We start from the raw sequence: 27,691 nt of genomic DNA on the forward strand, positions 1-27,691 counted from the left end.
AATGTGCATATCCGTTCTTGGAAAAAAGAAAATAGAACAATTTACATAGAGATGGTTCACCAATTCCAAGCACTTTCTTCAAAGCAAAAACAAGATCATGTAACCAACCACAGCAATGAAACTTGATGAAATCTAAATTTCCAAATTAGAGGTATATAAAAGTTGTCCAGAAATAGGTTATGAAAACGAGGATGTATCATCTGGTACATAAAAGCAGAAAATCGATTTCACTAAAACAAATCAATTATATCATCTGTGATAGCATAGATCATGCCCTACCAATATGGTGATCTAGCAGCATCAAAAGCCATGTCTAAACAAAACCAAATGGTTCCTGCATCGTCGTGAACATGATTTCTCCATTTTGTACTATAGGATCATTGAGAACTGGACTGGATGCAAGGAACAAAGAGAAGTTTTAGCTTGCAGTATAAGGGGTAAGAAAATTTTCAGGAGCCATGTGGGACTGGGAACCAGTACCACTACTACTAGCATCACCAAGAATAGGAGGGGTAATGCTATCAAGAAATGATTGATGAGTAACAGATTGCTTCCCTTTCACACGCTCTTTTGTTGTCCTTTCGGATTAGCTATAGATATCTCCTCTTAGGTTGGTTGTGATGTGATGTTTAAGGTCCATAGAAAATCTTGGGTATGACTTTGCATCTTTCCCAAGCATTTGGGCAAGGTAGTATTTAACACAATTTATTCTCCTAAATGTTTAGGAAAAAAACTTCACTAGAATTGGCTGCTCCCTAAGTCCTTGTATTGTGTGCAGACAAAATACCTTCCCCTCACCAAATTTTCTAATTTTATAGGACTCTAGGGAAAATGTGTGATTGGTGATGCACACTTAGAGATTTCCTTTGGCACAACATAACATAAGTTAATTTTTAGAATTTTCCCAAGTTTTATCATGGAGGAACAATTTTAACCCATATACATGTGACAGATCCTACGACAGAGTATTTCCTAAGTCCCTAAGTAAAAGGTAGGCAATGTGATGAAAAATTAAGTAAGGACAAAGGGTAAAACTTCATGCGAAGACCCTCAAAGTCATAGAAGATGTTGTACAGGTGTTACAATTTTGTTCAACTAGAGTTTGAGAGCTATGAATTTATATCGGAGCCTTTAAAAGGGAGCTTTAGCATTCACTTTTCTTTCCTTGACTCTGTTTCTCACTACCCCTTTTGCTTTTTCCTTTATTCGTTCACTTTCATTGAACAAGTCCCTTTTTCTTTAGATATTCATAAACAAGCATGGGACTAGGGGCATTGGCCTCAAAGCGAAGTGGCATAGCTTTTACATTTTTGTCTTTTCAAGTTTTATTAGCTCCCCACCTATAGGCCCTTTTGGCTTATTTGATTTAGTCTTTCTTAATTGGACCATCTTTTAGGATCGTTCCCAAGTAATATATGAATAGGAGTTGCTTTTTATGGATGGAATGGACTCATGGAGTGAGATAATAAGAATGGAAAGTATGGTTAGCACGTGAAAAATGTTACCTCGACCAGTCTCCTAGTGGTATAATCTAACCGAAGAAATGATAACATTTCTGAAGGATAATTATGGTAGCCCATGGTACAGTGAAGCAAATAATAAAATCATAAATGTTATAAAACGTTACTAGATCTCATTTGAAAGTTTAGTTCCTTCATGACTAAGTTAAGAGTTATAACACCATGTCTAAGTATCAAACCAATTCATGGAATATCAAGTGAAGTAGTGCCATTCATAAATGCCGAAATTTCTAGGTCTGACACGTTAGAAATCCCTACTACGTTATCTGGTTTAATTTCTCCTACTTGCTCATTCCATTAACAAGTTATTTATAAATATAAATATTGAAATAACAAAAAATGCAGCCTTAACTCATATATAGATCAGCAACAAAAATAACTGAAACAAACACACAAGGGACACCGTTGTTTTTGGACAATCATCCCCAGAAAAACCCAATGCGGGAAAACCGGTGCAGCGGATATGAGGATTTTATTATTAAGCAGTTTCTGAATACAACTAGGGTGCCAAAAATGGCTCACCCAACAGAGAATGTCCTCAGCAGTGATACCTCTCCTCGGAGATAGATATTCCAGCTAATGAATCACCGGATGAACAATCCCACAGCAACTATGACAGCTCCTTAGCTGGACAATGAAAGCTGCTCCAAGCTTCACTACTGCTCTGCGTCACTCTAGAGGGACTGCATCACCCTTCCCAGTTCACCAGCACTTAGTCTTCCCCACGAAAAATCTCTTGACACTGCCTCTTGGCCCTGCATCAGCTCTGCTAGCCTCTGCGCAACTACTAAAGCCTCTGCATCAGCACCTAGGCTCTCTACGTCAGCTCTCAAACCCTCTGCGTCACTCGTGCTAGCCTCTTCAGCCTCTGTGTAGCTCCCAGCTGCCTCTGAGTCAGCCCTGCGCTGTCTCTCTAACACTATCTCTATGTCTCTGCTATGTATTCTCGGCCTCGTACCGAACTGCCCCTCGCTGCACTAGACCACTGGTTCGATTCTCTCAGCAAACCTTGCTCCAGAAAATCGAACTGACTGACCAATTTTGGTGTATCTCCAACTGACCCTCAAGCCTCCTCTTATTCTTTTCCTATTGAGTCTTCAACAACTAAGATTAAGTCCCTAATCAACGACTAAGATTAGATTTGGCTTGATCCATGTCATTTAGAACAATCTCACCTAGTTTTATATTAATACCCATTAATATTTTAATTTTCCTAAGATTAGACTTAGGAACCCCATTAAAAATATTAATTATTTTAATATCTCTCCAACGGGGTGGAATTTCCCCAAACCATTTCTGGGTCTTGGAGATCTTATGTGCCTTAGCCTCTCCACCAATTTTCATGGCTAGAGCATATCCGATGCTACCGCAAAACAACACTCCCTCTTAGCGAGGAATGTGCTCTAGTAATGCTCCATTACTGAAACATCAAACTAATCCTCCACACTGCTACCTGTGTTGATGCTTGGCCTGCTGCCTCACATCATCTGCACAGCTGCTTCCTATACTACTGCCCATGACACTGCCACTACCACTGCTACATCTGTACTGCAGCTCCCTCTCAATTTGTTGCCCATGCTGCCCCTAGCACTGCCACCGCTAACTGTTGCACTACAACTCAATTACCAAGAAGTAGGTAACTGACTTCTCCCAAATATTGACATCCCAGTCAGTCTAGAAGCCTCGTGAAACTTAAGCTACTTCTGCTGTTATATTGTGCTCCCTCTACTACCACTACGCTCCTGCATACACCTTTGTGCCTCTCGCACTACTGCAACCTCTGTTGCGCTGCCTCAAATTTCTGCACCCAAGCACTGCCTTGCTGCTCCACTACACTTTGCTCCACCTGACATCTGTCATTCTGCTACTGTTGTTAAGGGCTCCCGTAGCTAGATATGAGCCAAGAGTTTGGGCACCTCAAGGATCATGCCCCTAGTATGTAGTCCTCCTGACTACAACTCGATGTCTCCCCACCTCTTCTCTAGAGGTGCATGAGCACTCATGGCACAGTCATCATCAGTCTCGACTTCTTTCTCTGCCTTAGCTAGAGATGCCTTAGAATCAGAAGCCTCTCCCTTGTTCTTCTTCCTAGGACGCTGGGATGCATAATGTCCTAGTTCCCCACAATGGAAGCACTTCACCTTGGAGATGTCCTTCTTCTTCCTCTCCCCCTGATGTCCTGCAGATGCTAGAGCCGCATCCTCCTCCTCCTCTTTCTTGATTCAACTTCCCTTGCAACTAGTCCCTGCCTTGGTCAACCGTTTGATCTCTTCTTGGCGAAAAGTTGCCCACATCTCCTCCCATCCTGGAAGAGTAGCCCTGCCCAAAATACTTTGGACAAATGTCTCCCACTCCTCGAAGACTGCATTCAAGGCGGTCCTCACCATGAACTCCAGATTCGGTGTAGACCCCACGAAAGTAAGTTGGTCACGAATCTCCTGCAATTTGAGGAGGAATGGATCTATCTGCTCTCCCTTCTACATCTGATACAACTGCAGTTGATTCTCCAATAGCATCTTCCGCTGCACGGAAGCGCCCTAATACAAGGTTTTCAAGGTATCCCACATTTCCTTTACTGTGTTCTTTTCAGCGATATGTGGTATGACATGATCTTTGACCCTGTTTAGGATCACGCACTTCGCCTTCGCCATAGCATCCTCATACTTTTCATTCTCAGTTGGGTAAACCGGGATAGCCATGGTTCTCAAGGCAAAGCCCTTGATACGATGTCGATCCGGGACTGTCAGGATCCTGGCCTTCCAGATGACAAAGTTGGAAGCCCCGTCCAACCTATCCTGATCCCTCAGTCTGTTCACTGCCATTTCAGCTCCTCTTCTGAACTCCCTCTGGGATTCGACTTCCCTCCTGGAAATCTCCCTCAGAGTCCTAATTTCCCTCCTAGAATCCTCCAGCCAGCTGTTGAACCACTTCTCTCCAATCCTCCTTGTAAATGCAATTCGGATCTGGATTTCTTGGCTAGAAATTCATCAAGGTAGTGACTCCCTCTACCTTGGTTCTATCCCCTTAGGTACTGTTCTGCTCCAACAAAATCAACACCCCATCAGCTTCTCAATCACAATCTACCCACAGCTCCCCAAGCTCTAGCAACTGAAGAAACCAAGCCTTTCAGGGTCTGCGCAATCCCAGCAACGACAAAATATGCTCCTTCTGACCACAGCATCAACCCTTCCTGGCTAAGAAAGATGACCGAGCACTACGTAGGTCTGATCTACCCCTCTCAGCCTCTACGCTGACCCTCGTCCTGGCTCAAAATGATGACACAGGCCCTCTGCGTCACTTCTTCTTTGTTGCTTTTGCTCTAGAACAGCATTGTCTCTCGGGACAACTGCTACTGCTGTAAATTCTACAGAATATTGTTGGTGCCTTCAGTCTTCTTATGATCTACAATGCTTTGATACCATGTTGAAATTTCTAAGTCTGACAATTTAGAAATCCCTACTACGTTATCTGGTTTAATTTCTCCTACTTGTTCATTCCATTAACAAGTTATTTATAAATATAAATACTGAAATAAACACAAATGCAGCTTTAACTCATATACAGATCAGCAATTGAAATAACTGAGAGAAACACACAAGGGACACCGTTATTTTTGGACAATCGTCCCCGAAAAAATCCAATGCGGGAAAACTGGTGTAGCAGATATGAGGGTTTTATTATTATGCAGTTTCCGAATACAACTAGGGTGCCAGAAATGGCTCACCCAACAAAGAATGTCCTCGGCAGTAATACCTCTCCTCGGGGACAAATATTCTAGCTGATGAATCACCGGATGAACGATCCCACAGCAACTACGACAGCTCCTTAGCTAGACAGCGAAAGTTGCTCCAAACTTCTCTACTGTTCTGCGTCACTCTGCAGGGACTGCATCACCCTTCCTAGTTCACGAGCACTCAGTCTGCCCCACGAAAAATCTCTCGGTGCTGCCTCTTGGCAGTATGTCAACTCTGCGCAGCCACTGAAGCCTATGCGTCATCCCCTAGGCTCTCTGCGTCAACTCTCAGATCCTCTGCGTGTTGATTTGGGGTAGCATTGGATGTGCTCTAGGCATGAAAATTGGTGGAGAGGCTAAAGCACATGAAATCTCCAAGACCCAGAAATGGTTTGGGGAAATTCTACCCGGTGAGAGAGATATTAAAATAATTAATATTTTTAATGGGTTCCTAAATCTAAACTTAGGAAAATAAAAATATTAATGGGTATTAATATAAAACTGGGTTAAAAGGTTCTAAATGACATGGATCAAGCCAAATCTAATCTTAGCCATTGATTAGAGATTTAATCTCGATCGTTGAAGACTCAACAAAAAAAGTATAAGAGGAGGCTTGAGGGTCAGTTGGAGATACACCAGAGTGATCAGTCAATTCGATTTTCTAGAGCAGGATTTGCTAAGAGAAATCGAACCAGTGATCGGTTTGCAGCAAGGGGCAATGAGAACATAGGCAGAGAGGCAGAGATAGTGTCGGAAGACCAGCGCAGAGGCAAAGAGGCAAACACAAAGCTAGAGGTATCCATGCAAAGGCCAGCAGTGACTGCGCAGAGGCCCAGAGAGCTTGTGTGCTTGACTCAAAGGCTGCAGAAGTGATGAAGAGGGCCAGAGAAGCTGCGCAGAACCTCAGAGGGTTGACACAGAGGGTTTCAGGCTGACGCAGAGGCCAGGAGGGCTGACGCAATGCTTCAGATTGTGCTGGAGAGGGTTTCATGGGGCAGACTTTCAGAATATCTGCTTCTGAAGAGAGGTATTATTGCCAGATTATTTATTTCTATCGGGTGAGCCAATTTGGCACCTAGTGTACTCAAGAAAGGTTGCTTAATAATAAAACCCTTAGAACTGCTGCATCACTTTTCCCAAGTTGAGTTTTTCCAGGGAGGATTGTCCAAAAATAACGGTGTCCCTTGTGTGTTTGTTCATTTCTTTCAGCTTTTGGTCTATAGATGGTTGAGACTGTACTATGTTTATTTCAGTGTTTATATGGTTAAATAACTTGTTAGTGATTAAACAAGTAGGCGGAATAAACCAGAGAATACAGATAAAATTTCTAATGGGTAATACTTAGAAATTTCAACATGGTATCAGAGCATTGCGAATCACGGGAGAGCTAAAGGCACCAGCTGGATCAGAGAATTTGCAGCAGAAAAAGTTGTCCCGAGTGACAAAAGTTGTTCCTAGCAAAAAGCAGCAGAGAAGGGTTGACGCAGAGGGCCTGCGTCACTAGTTCGAGCTAGAGAGAGGCCAGCACAGGGGCTGAGGAAGGCAAAAGAGGCTCACAAAGAGCCAAGAAAAGAACAAGAGGGTTGACGCAGTTGGCCAAGGGAGCAAATTAGCCTTGCTGGGATTGCGTAGAGCCTAGAGGCTCAGTTCTTCAGCTGCTAGGGCATAGGAAGTTGTGGGCAGATAAAAGAGAGTGAAGCTAGTGGGGTGTTGTTGCTGCCGAGACAGAACAGCACCTAACGGAACAGAACCAAGGTAGAGGGAGTCGCTACCGAGGCGAATTTCTAGCCAAGAAATCCAGATCAGTGTTGCAAGAGCATAGAAGATCGGAGAGGTGCGATTCGACTATTGGCAGGAGGATTTCCAGGAGGGAAATCGAGACTCAGAGAGAGTCTAGCAGAGAACTTGAAGACGGGAAGTAAAGACTCAGAGGGAGTCGAAGAGAGAACTTCCAGAGGGAAGTAGAGACTCAGAGGAGTCGAAAAGAAGAGTAGAGAGATGGCCATGAATGGATTGAGGGATCAGGACAGGCTGGATGGGGCGTCCAACTTTATCATTTGGAAGGCCAGGATCCCATTCGTTCTAGATAGACATCGCATCAATGCCTTTGCCTTGAGAACCGTGGCTATCCCAGTTGACCCAGCTGAAAATGATAAGTATGAGGATGTGATGGCCAAGGTGAAATGCATAATCCTTGACGAGGTCAAGGATCATGTGGTCCAGCATATTGCCGAGAAGGAGACTACAAAGGAAATGTGGGACACCTTGACGAAGTTGTATCAAGGCACTTCCGTGTAGAGGAAGATGCTTCGAGAGAACCAGCTGTGGTCGTACCAAATGCAGAAGGGGGGCAGATAGATCACTTCCTCAGCAAGTTGCAGGAGATTCGGGACCAACTTACTTCCATAGGGGCCACGTCGGATCAAGAGTTAATGGTGAGGACCGCCTTGAACGCAATCTCCCTGGAGTGGGAGACATTCGACCAAAGCATTTTGGGCAAAGCGAATATTCCAAGATGGGAAGAATTGTGGGCAGCTCTTCGCCAAGAAAAGATCAGACGACTGACCAAGGCAGGAAGTAGCAGCAAAGGAGGTCGAATCAAGAAAGAGGAGGAAGAGGATGTGGCTTTGGCATCTGCGGGACAGCAAGGGAAGAGGAAGAAGAAGGACATCTCCAAGATAAAGTGCTTCAACTGTGGGGGAGCTAGGCCATTATGCAACCTAGTGTCCCAGAAAGAAGAATGAGGGAGAGACTTCTGACTCCAAGGCAGCGCTGGCTAAGGCAGAGGAGGTAGAGACTGATGACGATTGTGCCATGAGTGCTCATGTACCTCTAGAGAAGAGGTGGGGTGACATCGAGTTGTAGTCAGGAGGGCTACAGAAGATGTGGGGCAAGATCCTTGAGGTACCCAAAAACTTGGATCATATCCAGCTACAGGAGCCCCGAGAGACAGTAGCAGGATGATGGATGTCGGTAGAAGCGGATGCAGATGGAGTGGCAGAGAGTGCTAGAGTGCAGGGATCTGTAGCAGCGCAGTGGGGGTTGCAGCAGTGCGAGAGGCACAGAGGAGGTTGCAGCAGTGCAGGAAGGCACAAAGGTGTTTGCAACAGTGCGAGAGGCACAGAGTTGTTGTAGCAGCGCAGAGGCAGCAGAGGGAGCACAGGATAGCAGCAGAGAGAGCTTCAACATCAGGAGGGTTTCTAGCCTGACAAGGATGTCAGTAGTTGGGCAGATTAGTTATCATCATCTCAGTAACTAAGTTGCAATGCAGTAATAGCAGTGGTAGTGCTATGGGCAGCATGAGGAGAGAGGGTTGCAGCGCAGATGCAGTGTTGGGAGGAAGGACCAACAGCAGCACGAATGCAAAGGGAGTTGTCGTACAGATGTGGCAGTGGCAGTAGCGGAGCCATGGGCAGCAGTATAGGATGCAGCAGTGTAGATGATGTCGGGCAGCAAGCCAAGCATCAGCATAAGTACCGTTGTCGGATGATCAAGGTGATGCTCAGTGGTGGAGTATTACTAGAGCACATTCCTTGCTAAGAGAGAATGCTGATTTGGGGTAGCATTGGATGTGCTCTAGCCATGAAAATTGGTGGACAGGTTAAAGCACATGAGATCTCCAAGACCCAGAAATGGTTTGGGGAAATTCTACTCGGTGAGAGAGATATTAAAATAATTAATATTTTTAATGGGTTCCTAAGTCTAAACTTAGGAAAATAAAAATATTAATGAGTATTAATATAAAACTAGGTTAAAAGGTTCTAAATGACATGGATCAAGCCAAATCTAATCTTAGCCGTTGATTAGAGATCTAATCTCGACCGTTGAAGACTCAACAAAAAAAGTATAAGAGGAGGCTTGAGGGTCAATTGGAGATACACCAGAGTGATCAGTCAATTCGATTTTCTAGAGTGGGGTTTGCTAAGAGAAATCGAACCAATGATCAGTTTGCAGCGAGGGGCAGTGAGTACAGAGGCAGAGAAGCAAAGATAGTGTCGGAAGACCAGTGTAGAGATAGAGAGGCAGACACAGAGCCAGAGGGAGCCACGCAGAGGCTAGCAGTGATTGCGCAGAGGCCCAGAGAGCCTGCGTGCATGACGCAAAGGCTACAAAAGTGACGCAGAGGGCCAAAGAGGTTGTGCAGAGCCTCAGAGGGCTGACACAAAGGGTTTCAGGCTGACGCAAAGGCCAGGAGGGTTGACGCAGTGCTTCAAATTGTGCTAGAGAGGGTTTCGTGGGGCAGACTTTCAGAATATCTGCTTCCGAAGAGAGGTATTACTGCCAGATTATTTATCTCTGTCGAGTGAGCCAGTTTGGCACCCAGTGTACTTAAGAAAAGATGCTTAATAATAAAACCCTCAAAATTGCTACACTGATTTTCCCAAGTTGGGTTTTTCCGGGGACGATTGTCCAAAAATAACGGTGTCCCTTGTGTGTTTGTTCATTTCTTTCTATTGTTGATCTGTAGATGGTTGAGACTGTATTGTGTTTATTTCAGTATTTATATGGTTAAATAACTTGTTAGTGATTAAACAAGTAGGCGGAATAAACCAGAGAATACAGATAAAATTTCTAACAGGTAATACTTAGAAATTTCAACACTACATTACCCACGCTAGCCTCTTCAGCCTCTGCGTAGCTCCCAGCTACCTCTGAGTCAACCTCTCCAGCCTCTGTGCTGTCTCTGTGGCACTATCTCTGCCTCTTTTGTTGGCATTATGACACAGGTTTGGCGCTATGACACAGGTGTTGTCCTTGATGGAAACTCACTCAGATAACAGATCACAGTTCAGGATCACAAAATGAAGGAAAAAGAGGTATATGCAGGTTCCCCTTGACCAAACCAAGTATACATGCGGGTTCGCGGACCAAAAAGCGCGTATGTGTATACACGCACTTTTAGGCAAGGAAAAGCGCGTACCTGTTGGAAAACTTGGTTGATCCGTCGTATTTGGTCCTTGGCATTTTCACCCATGGTATTGATCCAAGGTATGTTGTCCGAAGTATTGACCCCAGGTATTTGGTCCAAGGTATTGATTCTAAAGTGGTTTTGGACCATGGTATTGAGTAAGGCCTAAGACTATAAAAGGAGGAGGAGATCATTAGGCAAAGGTACTCAAGCATTGACTATCTAATGAAGAGCAAGATCTAGAATACTGGTCATTGGGTTATGGTGCATCGCTGGATTTGAATCAAGGAGGAACCTAAACGCTTGAAGAAGGATAAGTTCTATTGATGGGTCAAGATCTTTAGGCTTGAAGAGAAGTATCTTTATGTGGTTTTGATCTTTTATTGGTGCATGTCGTAATCTGTAAATCTGATGATCTGGGTATAACTGATGTCTGAATAGTTGTAAAGGTTAAATCATCTTTTACAGATCTGTACGCAGGTTCAGTATAGCAAAGGCGTGTATACACGCTGGTTCGGCATTTAAAAACAGCGTATACGCAGGTCTGCCTTCAGATAACAGCGTATGAACGCAGGTTCGACACATTGAAGTAGCGTACGTCTCATAAAATATGTTTTAGCTACTTCTGTTTGTTGTTGCAGTGTTCTGGGTTTTACATTGGGTTCTGGTTACTGTTACTGTGTTCTGGTTACAGCATTCAGAAAAGTGATTGTTTGATTCAATTTTGGTTGGTGCAAAGGAGATTGATTGATGCAGATATATTTGATGTTTGATTAATGTTATTGATGGATCCAGTCTGAAAATTTATGAAACATGGTCTCTGGAAGAAAAGAGAAGGTTGTAGCCTTCTGTAGGTTAGCACCTACGTACTAGTAAACACATCAGTTAGTACAAGAGTTAAGGGGGTTGTAGCTCCCTTCCAGGAAAAGCTGGAGAACGAGAGAAGGTTGTAGCCTTCTGCAGGTAGAAGCCTGTGTACTGGTATAAGGCTGCACCAGTACAAAATTTGTAAAAGAAGTTTCTTATTAAAGAAAGATTGAGACAATTGCAACAGGTGGTTTTCACCCACATTGGGTTTCCACCTTATATCTTGTGTTCATGTGTGTGATTGCCTGTTCTGTTTACTGCATCTGATTACTGGTTATATGGTTCTGATACACAGATTAAAGATCAACTAACTAAATTATAAGATTGCAAGGTATACGCTGGTTGCTCTAAACATAGTTGCGTATACTCGCAGGTTTCATTAACAGAAGTAGCGTACATAAATCGGTTTATGGAAATGAAAGATTGTTAAATTGCTAATACTGATTCACCCCCCACCCCCCCTCTCAGTATTATTTCCAACATCTTTGCTATGTATTCTCAGCGTCGTGTCGAACTGCCCCTCGCTGCAACCGATCACTGGTTCGATTCTCTCAGCAAACCCCGCTCCAGAAAATTGAACTGACTGATAAATTTTGGTCTATCTCCAACTGACCCTCAAGCCTCCTCTTATTTTTTCTTATTGAGTCTTCAACGACCGAGATTAAGTCCCTAATCAACGACTAAGATTAGATTTGGCTTGATCCATGTCATTTAGAACATTCTCACCCAATTTTATATTAATATTTTAATTTTCCTAAGTTTAGACTTAGGAACCCCATTGAAAATATTAATTATTTTAATATCTCTCCAACCGAGTGGAATTTCCCCAAATCATTTTTGGGTTTGGAGATCTTATGTGCCTTAGCCTCTCCACCAATTTTCATGGCTAATGCACATCCGATGCTACCACAAATCAACAATAAATGCATCTATGTTTGAGGAGTGAGGGAGGAGACCTGTTTGTGTCTAGACATAAGATAAGATAATTTTATTAATGTGCAACTAATGATTACGGAAGTAGAACAATGGGATTGTTGAATACAATGATGTCACTACAAAGTGAGAGTGCCAAAAGGTCTCCTATAAAAGGCAAGATGCAGCAAATAAAGTAAAGGTAGAGTAGGAAGTGAGATCTAAGTTGAGGCATGAACAACCCTCGACTCTAAGCCCAGAAACCTACTCTAGGGTGGAGATGTGCAAGAGGAGAAGATCAAGGAACAAGAACGACCAAAACTAACAAGGTAGATTTATCATGGAATAGACCCATATCTCATAACATTCAAAGTTGAATGAAGGAAGCTCAATATAGTATGATTTCCAAAGGGAGAATTGGTGGGATGCATGGATTGTCCACTATATTGTTGTCTAGCAGAGGCAGTTCGTCACTGAGGGCTGTGAAATCTTGTCCATCTCATTGGGAGAGATCTAATATGGTCATGTTGTTAAAATCTCATCAGACAAGGGAAGGTCCCACAAGTCCACACTGATCTAAAGTCCAAAACTGTGTTGATATCAGTATGTCTCTTAGTGCCCCTTTGCGAGCCTAGGACCATCAAGTAGGAAGTGATCCACTAGGTAGAGTCTAGTCTAGTAATAGATTGAAGAATATGGGCTAAGAGCCTAAGAGCCTCCTATATCTCTGGCTAAAAATATTTGAAGAAGCCAGTGAGGGTCTGTGTCCCCCTGAATAGGCTATGAACCTCCCCTAACCTCATAGTATATGGAGTCGCAGAAGATGAAGTGTTCCTTAGTCTCAACCTCCTATAGATGGCAAAGTTGCCAAATCTTGTATGATTGATCAATTGAGTGGCTTGTCTCTGGCCAAAGTCTATGAGAACCCACTCTAAACTGGCCTATAGGAATACAATGAGTGTGCACCCAATGGTGGAGAGTACACTGTGGACGAATAATAATCCCATCTCTAAGCTCCAAGATGTACTCAGTGAAGAAGGACATCATTGGGCGTAGCCCACCTTGTGGGTTAACCTAAGTGAACTGGACAAGTTGCATGTAAATGTCATCCCTGATGATCCTGTTCAACTCCTATCTAGTAGGTAGGAGCTTCCTAGGTGTGTCTAAGGAATATCTAAATGTAGGGAGATGATCCATCTGAATGCCCATTGACTCTAAAAGATATAAAACCCCAACTAACCAACCTCGAGCTCGACCCAAAGAGCTAGAGAGGGAAATGATCTCTAAAGAACAATAGGCCATGTACGGGTACTAATCTTGCCCCTTCACCAACCAAGTGAACCTCCATATGCAATGTAGAAAAGAGACTAATCTAAACACTATCTCAAGCTAGAAGGACCAGGCCCCAAACTCTACTAGGATTATGGGTTGAGGCATTGTCTATTTGCATCTAATGATGTTTCAAAGGTGAAGGGTCTAAACTCTCTCAGTTGAGGCCCAACCAGACTCAAGTAAACAAGGCCCCCAAATCTCTGAGTGATGAAGAACAATGGGTTGGATAAGGAAATCCATGAGGGACATATTGGATGAGATGCCATAAAAATGGTGACATAAGCATTGTCTCTGGAGAAGAGTTGGGGATCTGTAGCCCTTGTTGATCCAAAGCCAAAGGGTTAGTCACAAACTAAAGTGGGGCCCCAAGATTTACACCCCTAATTGTGTGTAGGTGTTGATTATCCCGATCTCCTCCCCTTTGAAGAAGAAATGAAGGTTTGAGCTCTTCTTCAACTAGTTGAAGATCATAGCTTTCATTTTACCTAGGTTGACCATCAATCGTCAAAGGTTCCAGAAGAGAGCTAAGGCCCCTCTAGAGATGAGGCTAAGACGACCACGTCATCAACAAAGAGTAGGATGAATATTAGAACATGGTGGAGGAGATACCCATCGTTGTCCAAGCTACTCCCGTGAAGAAAGGCCTCAACCTCATCAATACCAATCCCAAAAAATGTGAAGAATTAGGGGCAACCATGTCTAACCCCATAGGTACTCCTGAAGAAATCAAACATCTCATGAAATGCGCAGAGATGACTAAGGACCGCCTCTCTTTTATATAGGCACATGATGGAACTTAGTAGCGTCAAAGAGATGCCAATGTCTCTAAAAGCCTCTGGAACAAGACCTCTTGCAAGATGGAGCCAAAAGCTTTCCGAAAATATACAAAGCAATAGTAGACTTTCAAAGAGGAAGAGAGCCCATGCAAGCCAATGACACAACACCCTTGAGAGTGTTCCTCTATAAGTAGTTAAACCAGGTGAGGGCAATGGGCAGTGTGGTGGGGAAATAAGACCTATTTACGCATGCATACCCCTAGTTTGATGATTCACGAATATAAAGTCTAAATGTAGGGGGCATGTTGCAATTCTGGAAACCTAGTTAATAAACTTTGGAAGGGGTAGCTGTTTATCCCAAGTCAAGTTTACAGGGGAGAATGTTCCATTTATCTTAACTCATTCATAGAGTAGTCAAGCTAAACCTAGAGTCACTCATTGATGGGTTTATTAATGGTCGTTTACGACCCCATGGTATTACATATGATGAATACTATCTAATGCAATACTCCATTATAAGATGCCTCAAGTGGTTAGTGTTGGCCTCAAGGTTACTTGGGAGTGACAGCGGAAGCGAGAACTGGGAGCAGAAGCAGGAGCGGGGAGCGACATTTTTAAAAGCTCTCAGTTTGGGAACAAATCGAGAGCGAATTTTTATATAATATATATTTTGATGCATATATGTCAAAAAAACATGTAGAATGATGAATTAGATATAAAAAAATATAAAAACATGGTTTGAACCATATAACATCAATCATCTAGAAGTTATAATCCTCATCAACCACGTCCACAAGTTAGTAACATACAACATATTGAGTCTTATGATTCATCAATCGTAAAGTTTCAAGCTTTCAAAATTCGATATATAACATTTTTCATCATTGATCACTAAAGTTGTAACTTGTACTTGTAACCATTACCATTACCAAGTAACCAAACGATAACAAAGAATATCTAACATTAAATGAAATGTTTCAACTTTCAACTTTCACGAAGCATCATATTCATAATTCATTACCAATGAGTTATAATTGCCAACTTCAAACTTAAATTGACTATTTGACTTGACTAGAGTTATTGTATGTTCTAAAAATTAAAAATTGCACTGACATTCAGAGTAGCAGCACATTTTTGTAAAAATGGTCAATTAAACACTAACAGCTGGAGTATTAGCGCCAAATGCAAAAATTCAATGTTTTCATGTCCAAAGCAAAGCATTGATGGAGCACACGTTAGCAAAGGAGCAATAATCTATCAAATGAGCATTGACTAAGCAGATGTCAGCAAAAAACTCTGTTTTACTCTGTTTTTTCCTACATAGGTAAATCGAAACGCCTAGATCACTAAGCATCTGCAACTGGTGTGTCCTCCATCTACACCAAGGTTACTTGGGAGGAGGAGCGGGGAGTGACATTTTCAAAAGCTCACGGTTTGGGAGCGAATCGGGAGCAAATTTTTATATAATATATATTTGTATATATTTTGATGGATATATGTCAACAAAAGCATGTCAAATGATGAATTAGATATAAAACTCATAAAAACATGGATTGAACCATAAAACATCAATCATCTAGAAGTTGTTATCTTCATCAACCACGTCCACAAGTTAGTAACATACAACATATTGAGTCTCATGATTCAACAATCTTAAAGTTTCAAACTTTAAAAATTCGATATATAACATTTATCATCATTGATCACAAAAGTTGTAACTTGTACTTGTAACCATTACCATTGCCAAGTAACCAAACAATAAAGACCTTGGTGCTCCTAATTAAATACAAGTTCCATACCCTAGTACCCTAGGTGGTCTTGATTGTTGGGAGTCTCCCCCGCATAGAGGGCTTGGTGCTCTTGATTAAATACATGTTCCACACCCTAGTACATGACAATATCCAACGAAAAAATTGCAATCCCCTCAATCCTAAAATCCCGAAAAAATGATAAGTTTGTTGGATTTTGAGTGAGATCTAAAATTTCTACTATCTGCATAGGAAATTCAATGAGGTCGGAACCACTCTCAAACATCCTGAGTCATTTCAAGGTAATGTTAAAAATTTAAGTAAAAGGATATTAAATTTAAGAATTTAACATTACCTTAAACGTCATATCAACGCTAGGGCCAAATTATTGTTTCCAATCTTCAATAGCTCCCTCTATCACTCCTAAATTCACAAGGAGCAAAAAAAAAAATTACGGAGCACGCTCCCGCCCAAAGCGAGCTTCGAGAGCAGGTTCCAGGGGCAGGTGGGGGGGGGGGGGGGGGGGGGGGGCTCCCCCGCAACCATGATCTACACATCGACCTCCTCTTATAATCTCTAGTTGGGAATCCAACGACCAAGATTAAAACATAATCAATGGCTCAAATCATATCTGGATTGATCTGTGTGAGTTTCTAGAGAACTCTCACCTTTCTCAATTAATATTGATTAATTAACCCCTTTTTCTAAGTTTAGACTTAGGAAAAATTTTAAAATGGACTAATAATCTAATTGAGACACTTCTACATTGAATTTCCAGAAACGATTTCTGGGTTACGGACAACTCCTGTGTTTTAGCCTCTCCGCAAAGTTTCGAGACTAGATCACCTTTGATGCTACAAAAACTAACACCACCTCCCTAGCACCACCCTACTTCCCTGAAAGTGACAAAAAAATTAATATAATATTGTGGACTCTCGTCCCAGGGATAATGGTCCACTTACAATGATTTACAACGACTTTTTTTCGATTGACGAAACCCCAAGACCTAAAAACCCTTGTACCAACAACACAACCGAGGACCTGAACTCTTGTTCCAACAACAGAGACTAAATTACTTCTACAATCCCTTGTACAATAGTGCAATCCCTTTACAAAATATACACAAGACTTTGAATTTACATACCAGAATTTGTACAATTATTTGAACTGTTGTACAAATGCCTTTGATGTTGCAGTTGTAAGAATGATGATGATACCTGACCAAGCCTTTAGTGTTGTGATGACTCTATAACTTTTGTAGACAACACAACAGCAACCTGAAATAATTGTTGCAGATGTAACTTCCCTGACTGCAAACCATTGAAACCCTTATCTAACCTGATCAACATAAACCTCTCACTGCTTGTAGAAGAAACTGCTGTTCCCTTACTGCTTCAAACTGAAGTAAATGAAACTTTTTTGCCTTTACTGCTATGGATACGATGAAGGTGCTTGACTTATACTGTTGTTAGTTTAACTCTGAAAAAGTCCCTTACTGCTATACATATATTGAAGATGAATGCCAAAGCTTTTGTAACAAATGAAACATTTCATCAAACAAACCTTCACTTATGCAATTTGGTGCCTTGGAGATAACAATGAAGATTAGATGAGGCCTTGAATACTACAATTGAATTGTTGCTTGAATGTTAATGAGTCAAGTTCTTTACTCGGAATGAATGCAATAAGTGTTAGTCTTTGTAGCATCGGATGTCTTCTAGCCATGAAATTTTGTGGAGAGGCTAGAATACATGAGATCTGTTGATTTGGGGTAGCATCGGATGTGATTTAGCCATGAAAATTGGTGGAGAGGCTAAAGCACATGAGATCTCCAAGACCCAGAAATAGTTTGGGCAGATTCTGCTCGGTTTGAGAGATATTAAAATAATTAATATTTTTAATGGAATTCCTAAGTCTAAACTTAGGAAATATAAAATATTAATGTGTATTAATATAAAACTCAATTAGATTTATTCTGAACATATCGGACTTATTTTCATGCTCCCTGCGTGGAGACTTATATATATATAGCTGCTACAATGAACTCGACAGGCATAAGCCTGCTTTTGAATATGCTTCGGCATCTGCAAAATGTAATTTTCTTAACTTTAATGAAAATTACGACTTTTTCCCAGGGGAAAAAAAAAAAACTCAATTAGAAGGTTCCAAAAGACATGGATCAAGCCAAATCTAATCTTAGTTGTTGATTAGATATGTAATCTCAGTCGTTGAAGGACCAACAGGAAAAGTATAAGAGGAGGCTTGAGGGTCAGTTGGAGAACACACCAGAGTGATCAGTCATTCGATTTTCTAGAGCGGGGTTTGCTAAGAAAAGTTGAATCAGTGATCAGTTTGCAGCGAGGGGCAGTGAGTACTGGACAGAGAGGCAAAGATAGTGCCGAGAGACCAGCGCAGAGGCAGAGAGGCAGACGCAAAAGCCAGAGCAGGCCACGCAGAGGCTAGCTGGGACAACGCAGAGGCCAGAGGGCCTGCGTCATCCACGCAGAGGGCAGCAAGAGTGATGCAGAAGGTCGTAGAGGCTACACAGTGCCTCAGAGGGCTGACGCAGAGGGTTTTGAGGCTGACGCAGAGGCCAGGAGGGTTGACGCAGTGCTTCAGTTGTGTTGGAGAGGGTTTCGTGGGGCAGATTTTCTGAATATCTGCTTCCGAATAGAGAGGTATTACTGCCAGTTATTTTTCTCTATCAGGTCAGCCAGTTTGACACCCAGTTGTACTCAAGGAAAGGTTGCATAACAAAATAATTCTCATAATTGATGCACCAGTTTTCCCAAGTCGGGTTTTTTCAGGGACGAGTTGTCCAAAAATTACGATGTCACTTGTGTGTTTACTATTTCTTTCAGCGGTTGATCTATAGATGGTTGAGGATGTATTGTGTTTCTTTCGATATTTATATGTTTAAATTACTTGTTCATAATTAAAGAGTAGGAGAAATAAACCAGAAGAATACAGATAAAATTTCTAACAGGTAATACTTAGAAATTTCAACAAGATCTCCAAAACCCGAAAATTGTTTCTGGAAATTCCGCCTAGAAATGACTTAATTAGAACATTAACCAGTTTTTAAGTATTTCCTAACTCTAAACTTAGGGAATATGGTTAATTAATCAATATTAATTAAGTCAATGCGAGAATCATCTAGAAACACATACGAATCAATCCAGAGTTGATCCTAGCCATTGATTAAGTTTTAATCTTAGTCGTTGGTGCTCCAACTGAGGATTATAAGAGGAGGTCGATGTGGTGATGGAGAAAACACTTAAGCAGTTCGATTTCTGAGCAAATCGATCTCCATAGTAGCAGCAGTTAGTTGCCAGAGAGAGAGCTAGAGATCGACGCAGTGTGAGAGGGGCATTGACAATGACGCTGGAGGAGATATTCCAGATCCAGCGAGTGCATTTGTAGAGAGGCAGAAGAGCCACAGCAAGGCTGATGCTGGGGCAGCACAACAACCTCTAAAGGCAAGATCGATTTGCTGAGAGGGAGACATTTTCAATTCCAGAGGCTGGAAAGGGAGTCCCAAAGTGTCGAAGAAGCACCTTTCCAATCAACAGAAGGCAGAATGACTTCATCAAAGATCAGTGTAAGGCTAGATTTCCAACAGGCTACGCAGAGTAGCGCAGAGGCTGATGCAGAGGGTTCGAGGGTCGAATTTATTAAGGCAACTCATGCAAAGAGTTTGCCTGTGGGATGAGGAAAATTCCTCACTAGATTTTTGCCAGTATTTTTCTCTGTAGGATTGCCAGATTTCGGCATCCAGTTGTACTCAGAATTTCTCACTACTGCATAATAATAAAACCCTCAGTTGCTGCACCAGTTTTCCCAAGTTAGGTTTTTCTGGGGACTTTTGTCCAAAAACAATTGTGTTAATTTTATGTGTGTCGAAATTCCTTTCCTTCGTTTTTCTAAGCTCTTTGGCTGATCAACCACACTTTGATACCATGTGAAAATTACAAACTAGAATCCTATTGCAACAACTGATATTATTTCTCCTAATTGTTAATTAATTAACAATTTATCTGCTATGGCAAATATCAAAATAAATACACTGCAACCTTCACAAATAAAATACTACGGAAAAATAATGCGCTGGAAATTGAGAAATGCTAGCACATACACATAAAATTAACACAATTGTTTTTGGACAAAAGTCCCCGGAAAAACCCAACTTGGGAAAATCGGTGCAGCAGCTGAGAGTTTTATTATTATGCAACAGTGAGAAATTCTGACTACAACTGGATGTCGAAATCTGGCAATCCTACAGAGAAAAATACTGGTAAAAATGTAGTGAGGAATTTCCTCACCCTACAGGCAAACTCCCGACATGAGTTGCCTTCAGAAATTCAGCCCTCTAACCCTTTGCGTAGCTTGTTGGACGTCTAGCCTCAAACTGGTCTATGATGAAGTCGTTCTGCCTTCTGCTGACTGCAAAGATACTTCTCCGGCACTCTGGGATTCCTTCCCGGCCTCTAGAATTGAAAACGTCTCTCCCTCTCAGCATATCGATCTTGCCCCTAGAAGTTGTTGCACTGCCCCAACGTTAGACTCTCTGTGGCTCTTCTGCCTCTCTGCAAATGCACTCACTGGATTTGGAATGCCTCCTCCAGCCTCACTGTCTCTGCCCCTCTCACACTGCTTCAATCTCTAGCTCTCTTTCCGGCAACTGACAGTTGCTACTCTGGAGATCGATCTACTCAGAAATCGAATTGCTCAAGTGTTTTCTCCATCACCACATCAACCTCCTCTTATAATCCTTTTTTGGAGCACCAACAGCCAAGATTAAAACTTAATCAATAGCTAGGATCATCTTTGGATTGATCTGTGTGTGTTTCTAGATGATTCTCGATTTCCAGTGCATTATTTTTCCACGGTATTTTATTTGTGAAGGTTGGAGTGTATTTATTTCGATATTTGTCGTAGCAGATAAATTGTTAATTAATTAACAATTAGGAGAAATAATAGCAGTTGCTACAATAGGATTCCAGTTTGGGATTTTCACAAGAAGTCGGCTTGTAACAAGCATATATATATATAATTCTTGAGAGATGCCAAACTTTCGTATACCACTGTAGTGAGATGTTCCTTTGTTTGATCAGACTTGATGTTTAGAATTTTCGATATTTTTGCAAACCGAATCCAAGGATAAAGAGATGACTTTTCACTTGATTTTCTTCACAAATAAATTCCCTGAAAGTTGCTACAGGTCTGCACAAGGAAGAGGTTCTGAACTGTTTTTGCAAAGTTGTTGTTCAACAAGTCTACAGGAGAAGGCCGAAAAATTTCTTGAACAATACTTCGCTGTTTCAGAGAAAGGTGCCCCAATGAGGGCTGAGTTTCAGAGAACAAGTCATCACAGTTTTGATCCTTGAAGCCTCCTTAATTGTACCATAAATGCATTCTGTGATGCTCTAAAGAAAGGCCAAGGTCCATACCATAAATGCATTGTGTGATGCTCTAAAGAAAGATTGAGGTCCCAAACAACAATTCCATATATATATATATATATATATATCTATATATATATATATATATATATATATCTATATATATATATATATATATATATATATATATATAATCTCAGAACCTACCCGTGAAGATTTGTGACCTAAAGAGTGACAGTATGAAGGCAGCAGAAACAGATGTGTCAATTTATCACTTTCAAGCCCTAACCGCAGGTCTAAAATTTACAATTTGATTCCCTAGAGAACCATCCCTTAGCTGGTCTGCTTCATTAGGCCTTGTATTCGGTGGGAGATCTACAATCCTTTGCTGCAAGAGAGAACTGTCCAACGAATCCAAAAATAGCCATGTGCAAAACAAGAAATTCCCAAACTTGAATCAAAATCAAACTGAACCCTCTCTTCTGATCTTGCGTTGTCTCCTCAAGGGCCAAAAAAATTTCAGCGCTTAGGCTCAAGATAGGAGGGGCTCCATGATAGGTCAACTGAATAGCTATTTTGGAGGAAGAACACTTTTGCACTTGAAGTTTTTTTTTTTTAATGTCCTGAAGCTTAAGTAATGGAGTCGTTAACCCTTGGGTACAAGGATTAATGTTTATGGAAAAAATCCCTTTTTATGAGATTATGATCCAAGAATAATTATTTAGACAAGGTTTGACCAAGACTTTTGGTGAAAGTCTCACGTCCAAAATTAGACCAATGATAGGATGTCATGTCAACATCTTTTGGGGATTTTGCCTACCAACTGGGGTCTTCAACTTTAAACATGTATTTCTCAAACTATGAAGAACTGTGTGATGTGCCACATACCACCGGAAACATCTCGACTGGGAGAATCCATCAACACCAAAAACCATGAACTACAATGTCATATAGGTCGACAAAAGGCAGGGCATCTCTGGTGCTGCTTGAGTTGACATAAATGACAACCAACTATCAACACTTTTTTTTATAGACATTCTTATAATTGAACAAGTATAACCCTTGCTGGAGCAGACTCATTATTTTTGGAGGGAACAAATATTCAAAATAACATTTAAATATATTCTCCAAGTGGCTTGCTTAAATGATTTTGTTACATAATTAATAATATTTCTTTACTTGTTTTTTTTTTCCTTTTAACCAATATGAATTCTTCTTTGGGGCAGTTGGGCTTTTCTTAGGGCTTTAGGGTTTCCCTTTGGGAAAATTCATCCCGAAGCTGCCCAAATTTGAACAGTCCTTAAGATGATGAGGCCTTCAATGTAATAGCCTTCTTTTCTTCACTGAGAGCTTGATCCTTCTTCCTTGAGCCTTTCCTTGTGTCCTTAGCAAATGATTTCTTTTAACAAGCAACCTCCTCTTATGTCAACAAGATGATCTGCAAGTTGCCTTCTCTTCACCTTAGCTCTGATACAATGTTGGAGAATCAATATGGCAGCTATTTAAACAATTCCCCTTTCCTTAATAATTGCTTGTGAACTTTAGTTAGTTTCTTATTGTTCTTTATTAGATTCTTTTCATCAAACAATTATCAAGACCATAAACCATGAAGATCATAAAAGACAATGGACAGAAAATATAGGCTCCAAGCCAGCGCAAAAACCCTCCAAGGGGAAAACCTAGAAAGAACTTTCTTCTCTTCTTATAGAATCAATTCAAATGAGAAATCCAAGACCCAAACTTCAAGACCAATATGTCCTCCAAGCACCAAGTCAACCCTCCAAAAATCTCTTTCAAACAAGTCAAAGATCAACCAAGTCAACAAAGGTCAAACCTCCTCCAATCTGCTCCAAATCACAGTTTCAACCCTCTACCTCAGGTCTGAAATTCGGACCTGCAACTTCGGACCCCTGCAGACTGCAGGAACCCTAGTTTTCTTGCACATGTGAGCAGAAATGTGTACAAAAGTCAAATTTTCGGTTTCTTCTTGAGATTCTTCCTTTTCCTTGACCTTCGCTTTTCTTCTTCTTGCTTCTTGTTGCAGATTGAACTTTATTGTATGTGTGCTGATGAGGTTGAAGTTCCTTCTATATATATGCTTCTCATGAGGTTGAATTAGGCCTCTTATAGGCCGACTTGCTTTGGCAGGCCCGACTCGGTCTTGGAGGTTACAAATGACTTTTTAGACACAAAAATAATTTCTCCTTCTTGTTACAAATTGCCAAAATGGGTCTTATACATATGACAAAGACTCTTTGGACTCAATAAACCCTAGGAGTATGAATAACATGCTTGACCTACTAACAAATCAATTTGAGCATGAAACCCATGCTTAAAATAATAATTCTTTTTCTCTTTTTACAAATATATACAATGTCATAAGTATAAAAGAAATTATGAAGACTGAATCTAGTTACATTCTCCAACAATCCAAGCCTTAACTTATACCAGCTTCATTCTTGATCTAGGCATAGAGTATTTGAACCCTAATATAGAGCATCTAGGCCATCCAGGGCCCTGCTAGTACTCTATCCAATATTTAGACCTCTCATTCATCACCTTGAACCATAGCATTAAATTACCGTTTAGGTGATCTATGGTAGCCTCCCTTGTGGTTAATTACCACTGAAGAGCAAGAGAAAGGTTGTTGAGGTGACAGTGGCAACCCTTTCTCTTGTTGCCATAAGGTCTAACCCCACTAAGTCAAGCTCGCTAGATTTTGCAGCAACAATCCCTAACCCTAATCTCCTAAGTGATGGTGGCTAGGATTAAATCCTAACCTCACTTGAAATCAACGAAAGAGATTAGATCTACCCCCAAGGGTGCAGCTCGATTGGTGATTGTCGTGATATGAAGTTGTTGTGAAATTTTGAGGTTAGGGGTTTGAGGTACGCATGATTTAATGTGTGGGTTGTGCATGGGGGCGCATATGGGTTCACCTAAAGGTTATAGTGGTCGCAATCAAAATCGACCATGTGTCATGCAAGTACGAGCTCAACCCAGTTGTCGATTGCTCTAGATGCAATAAAAAAAATGATAGAGATTAGATCTAATTCACTGACGTGAATAACTCACTTTTCTTTAGAAAACCTTATCCCAATAGTCAACATTAATTAATTAATCAATGTGCTTTTCCTAAGTTAGACTTAGGGAAGAATCATAAAAGTCCCATAATAAATTAAGCAAGTACGTAGAGAGGCTTGGGACAATTTATGCATGCTTGACACCTAGCCTATGCAGAAGTACTTGTCCGAGCTATAATCATCAATGACTTGAAATATAGAAAAACACAAAAAATATAGATTTTCAAAAAAAAAATGAACTGAATTTAGACTAGACATGAAAGATAACATCATAACACTGAATATAATGCAAAAATAAACTATCCAAGTATACCATATGATCATATCAGCATTCCCTAAAATAGCCATGGAGGATGGCATGAAGTTATGAACCAAAATGGGCAAAGTTTAATCTATCCAACGCCAAGAGCCAAATCCTTTGAAGATAATGGTTCTTGGACCTCTTGGCCTTGCCCAACAATCCACTTAGAGGTTGCAACAATGTCATCCAAGTCAATGGCAATAAAGCAATGCCCTCCGAATATGCAAAACGAGTTACAACATAGGATTGACCTAGAAAACCTAGCTGACCCTTTCCAGCATTTACTAGATCAACCCTCATGATTCGTCTAACTCATTCTAGACAAAATGGATTTAGTCTAGTCAGAGCAACTCTACTTAGGGGTACAATCTAGTCAGTCTAGTAACTATGACATGCACAAACCACATTAGGATCTTCAATTTACTATATAATTAAAATAAACAAAAATACGATAATATAGAATATAAAGTACACATATATATAAGTATAAAAACAAGTCCAAGTCAGCATCTCCTAAAAAGTCAAAACGTTTTACATGACTTATCTTTTGACATTCTAATTATATTATTGATATGGCCCCGTTAAGTCATATCCATTGATTATCAATTTCAAATATAATTTATTTATACTATTTGCAAATCTAATTCCACAGGTCTACGATACCCTCTCTCACTGTGTGTGAGACTATTTGAAGATATTGAATTGAAGGAAGCAATCATTTTTTCCTTCGAAATGTTGCAAAAAAATGGAGAATGTTGAGATTAAGACTATTCAAATATGGCTGCCTAATATGTGATTTAAAGAGATTTGTAAGTAATTGTACTTCCTATGTGCTTGTTAAGGGTTACATTCCTCGTCAAAATAACATTAATTGTTTATGTTTAAATAAGCAAAGCAACAACTGCATCAAGCCCTTCCTGCTATAAACTTTTGTCTATATTCTGATATCATTTTAATAAATTTATAAACTGTCTAAGACTCTAATCACTTACAATAAAATGCATTTCACTTTGATGTTTGTTAAGACAAACTATACCTGTGTGACTACATCTGCAAGAGACTAAAATAGCATATTGACTTGCCTCCTCCTGATCACCCTCCAAAATGTCCCGTTTCCCATCAATCTTTTTTGGAAATGTGTTCCCAGTTAATGCCGAGTTACCAAGAGCCTGTGAGTTGCATCCTTCTTTCGCAGAAGAAGAGTTTCTGTCCTTAGTAGTACATGAACTTTTCCACATCGAAGTTGTTGGTTTTAGAATCAAAGAATGTTGTTCTCCTTTCCTGCTCAAACACATGCAAAGTAGGAGAATGGCAGATTAATGACTATAACTCACACACAAACTTTATATAATGATAGCTCCCCAATTGAGAAAAATATTTGAAAGAATGTAAAATAACTTAGATATGAACTTAGAAGATACATTATAAGATTCAAGCATCGAATGGCACACCTACAAACAGTTCTTCAAAAATAATTCCTAGTATGAGGAACACTAATAATGCAGATCTTCATTATTATAAAGGAAATGACGCACAACACAAAAATGCATGGGTAAAGATAAAGAGCCTAAGAGGAGACCAAAAACTTGGATAATCTTCAATTAAAAAATGAATATAATTTGTAGCTTCGATAGTAATATATTAACAGAGTAACAATGAAATGGTATTTTCAAAATCTGACACCAAAAAATTCTCGCTACATTTTGATCACACATTTTGTCAAGCTATCCACGTAGGAGAGCTCTCGCATGCCACATGTTGTAGGAATTTACAGGGTAAGTTCCACAGAAAGAATACCAAAAGGACACCGCTCACAACCAGATCTCAAATCAATACACCAGTATTTTTGACGTGGTTAAAACCCTCAGAGTGCAAGGAGGGAAACAGTCCACGGCCTGTCCCAACGTGGGTACTACAGGCAATTTATTAATCAAAGAATGAAAATTTACATAAGCTTCTCTCATGCACGGATTACCCGAACAATGACCCTCCATGCGCTTTAAATAGAACTCATGGACCAATCGGGTGTCAAGCCACGGATCAAGTGTCGGTAATACCGAGGTGAGAGTGAACCGTCGGATCACTACATATCGTGACCGTCGGATTGTAAGTTACAAAATGTACAACGGTAAAGAAACACACTTTACCTAACTCTAACCTAACTCTATACTAGACCAAGTTGAACTTAACTATATCCTATGTGTCGGAATATCCTAACACATGTCTGATCTATTTCACTATTATCAGGAAGACAATTTGCTGGTTGGTTGAGGTGGTTACCTTACTTGTTGAGTTTGTTCACTTGGTTTGATGAGGTTGTCAATCACCTTGACTAAAAATGCCTCTCATTGTAAACTTGACTAAAAGCTTATGGAGTAAACTCTCTATCACTTTTTGGTTCATTATATGGATGATTAATTACAGTGCCTTCTAGGAGAATTTCTCTATGCGGATGCTTTGCAAATGGACGGCCGTTCAATGGATCAATGGCCTTGCTTGTTGATTGAATTAGTAATTGGTTCTTGTTGCTGCACAAATTAGTAGGCATTGTAAATAGGCAAGAGCTAGAGGGCACAACAAAACTTGGGACAAAGGCCCACTCTCACCACATCCTAAGTCCCCTACTCTTCTCGGATTTTCACCGCCGAGAGGAGTCCCATTATGTCTCACTTTTGATAGATATGTATCTATGGTACGTTTGAAGTGACGGAAGGTAGCTCATTCAATGGAGAGGTTCAATAAAAGAGCAAGCTTTGGGAGAAGCTATTAAGGCTTTCCACGAAAAACCCCTTTGACAGATGGCTACACAAGACCAAGGGTTGGAATATATAACGAGATATGAGCACATCCAAGGTCAAGGTAGACAAAGGAAAAGGAAATTAATGATTTACTCCAACGAGTACCAAAGTAAATGCCTTGAAAGAAATCACCAAGTTGAAGGATTAGCTTCTAAGGTTTCCTCTTGGTGTGATGGCTAGGGCATCAAATTTTCGGAAATTCACCAAAACTTGAGGATCACTAAAGGAGACACTAAGGAAGAATTCTATCCAAACGAAAATCGAAACGTCCTCCTCCAATGGAAGCAGCTACATGGCACATCTAGATATT

The 27,691-nt window shown here is 40.7% G+C and overlaps 1 protein-coding gene across 3 annotated transcripts in view; it reads right to left on the reverse strand.

Annotated features, from left to right (window-relative positions):
- LOC149163530 (heat-inducible transcription repressor) overlaps window positions 1-27,691 on the reverse strand; it is a 250,116-nt gene that overhangs the window by 44,090 nt on the left and 178,335 nt on the right. For all 3 annotated transcript variants that reach the window (XM_089431769.1, XM_089431767.1, XM_089431768.1), the window contains exon 7: window positions 25,620-25,864. In XM_089431769.1, the coding sequence (XP_089287895.1) occupies window positions 25,620-25,864 (245 nt within the window). The remainder of the gene's footprint in view (window positions 1-25,619; window positions 25,865-27,691) is intronic.

This window comes from Pinus tabuliformis, chromosome 5_1, assembly GCF_031772625.1.
Source record: "Pinus tabuliformis cultivar Carrire ecotype Pingquan chromosome 5_1, CPIR1, whole genome shotgun sequence".
NCBI lineage: Eukaryota > Viridiplantae > Streptophyta > Pinopsida > Pinales > Pinaceae > Pinus > Pinus tabuliformis.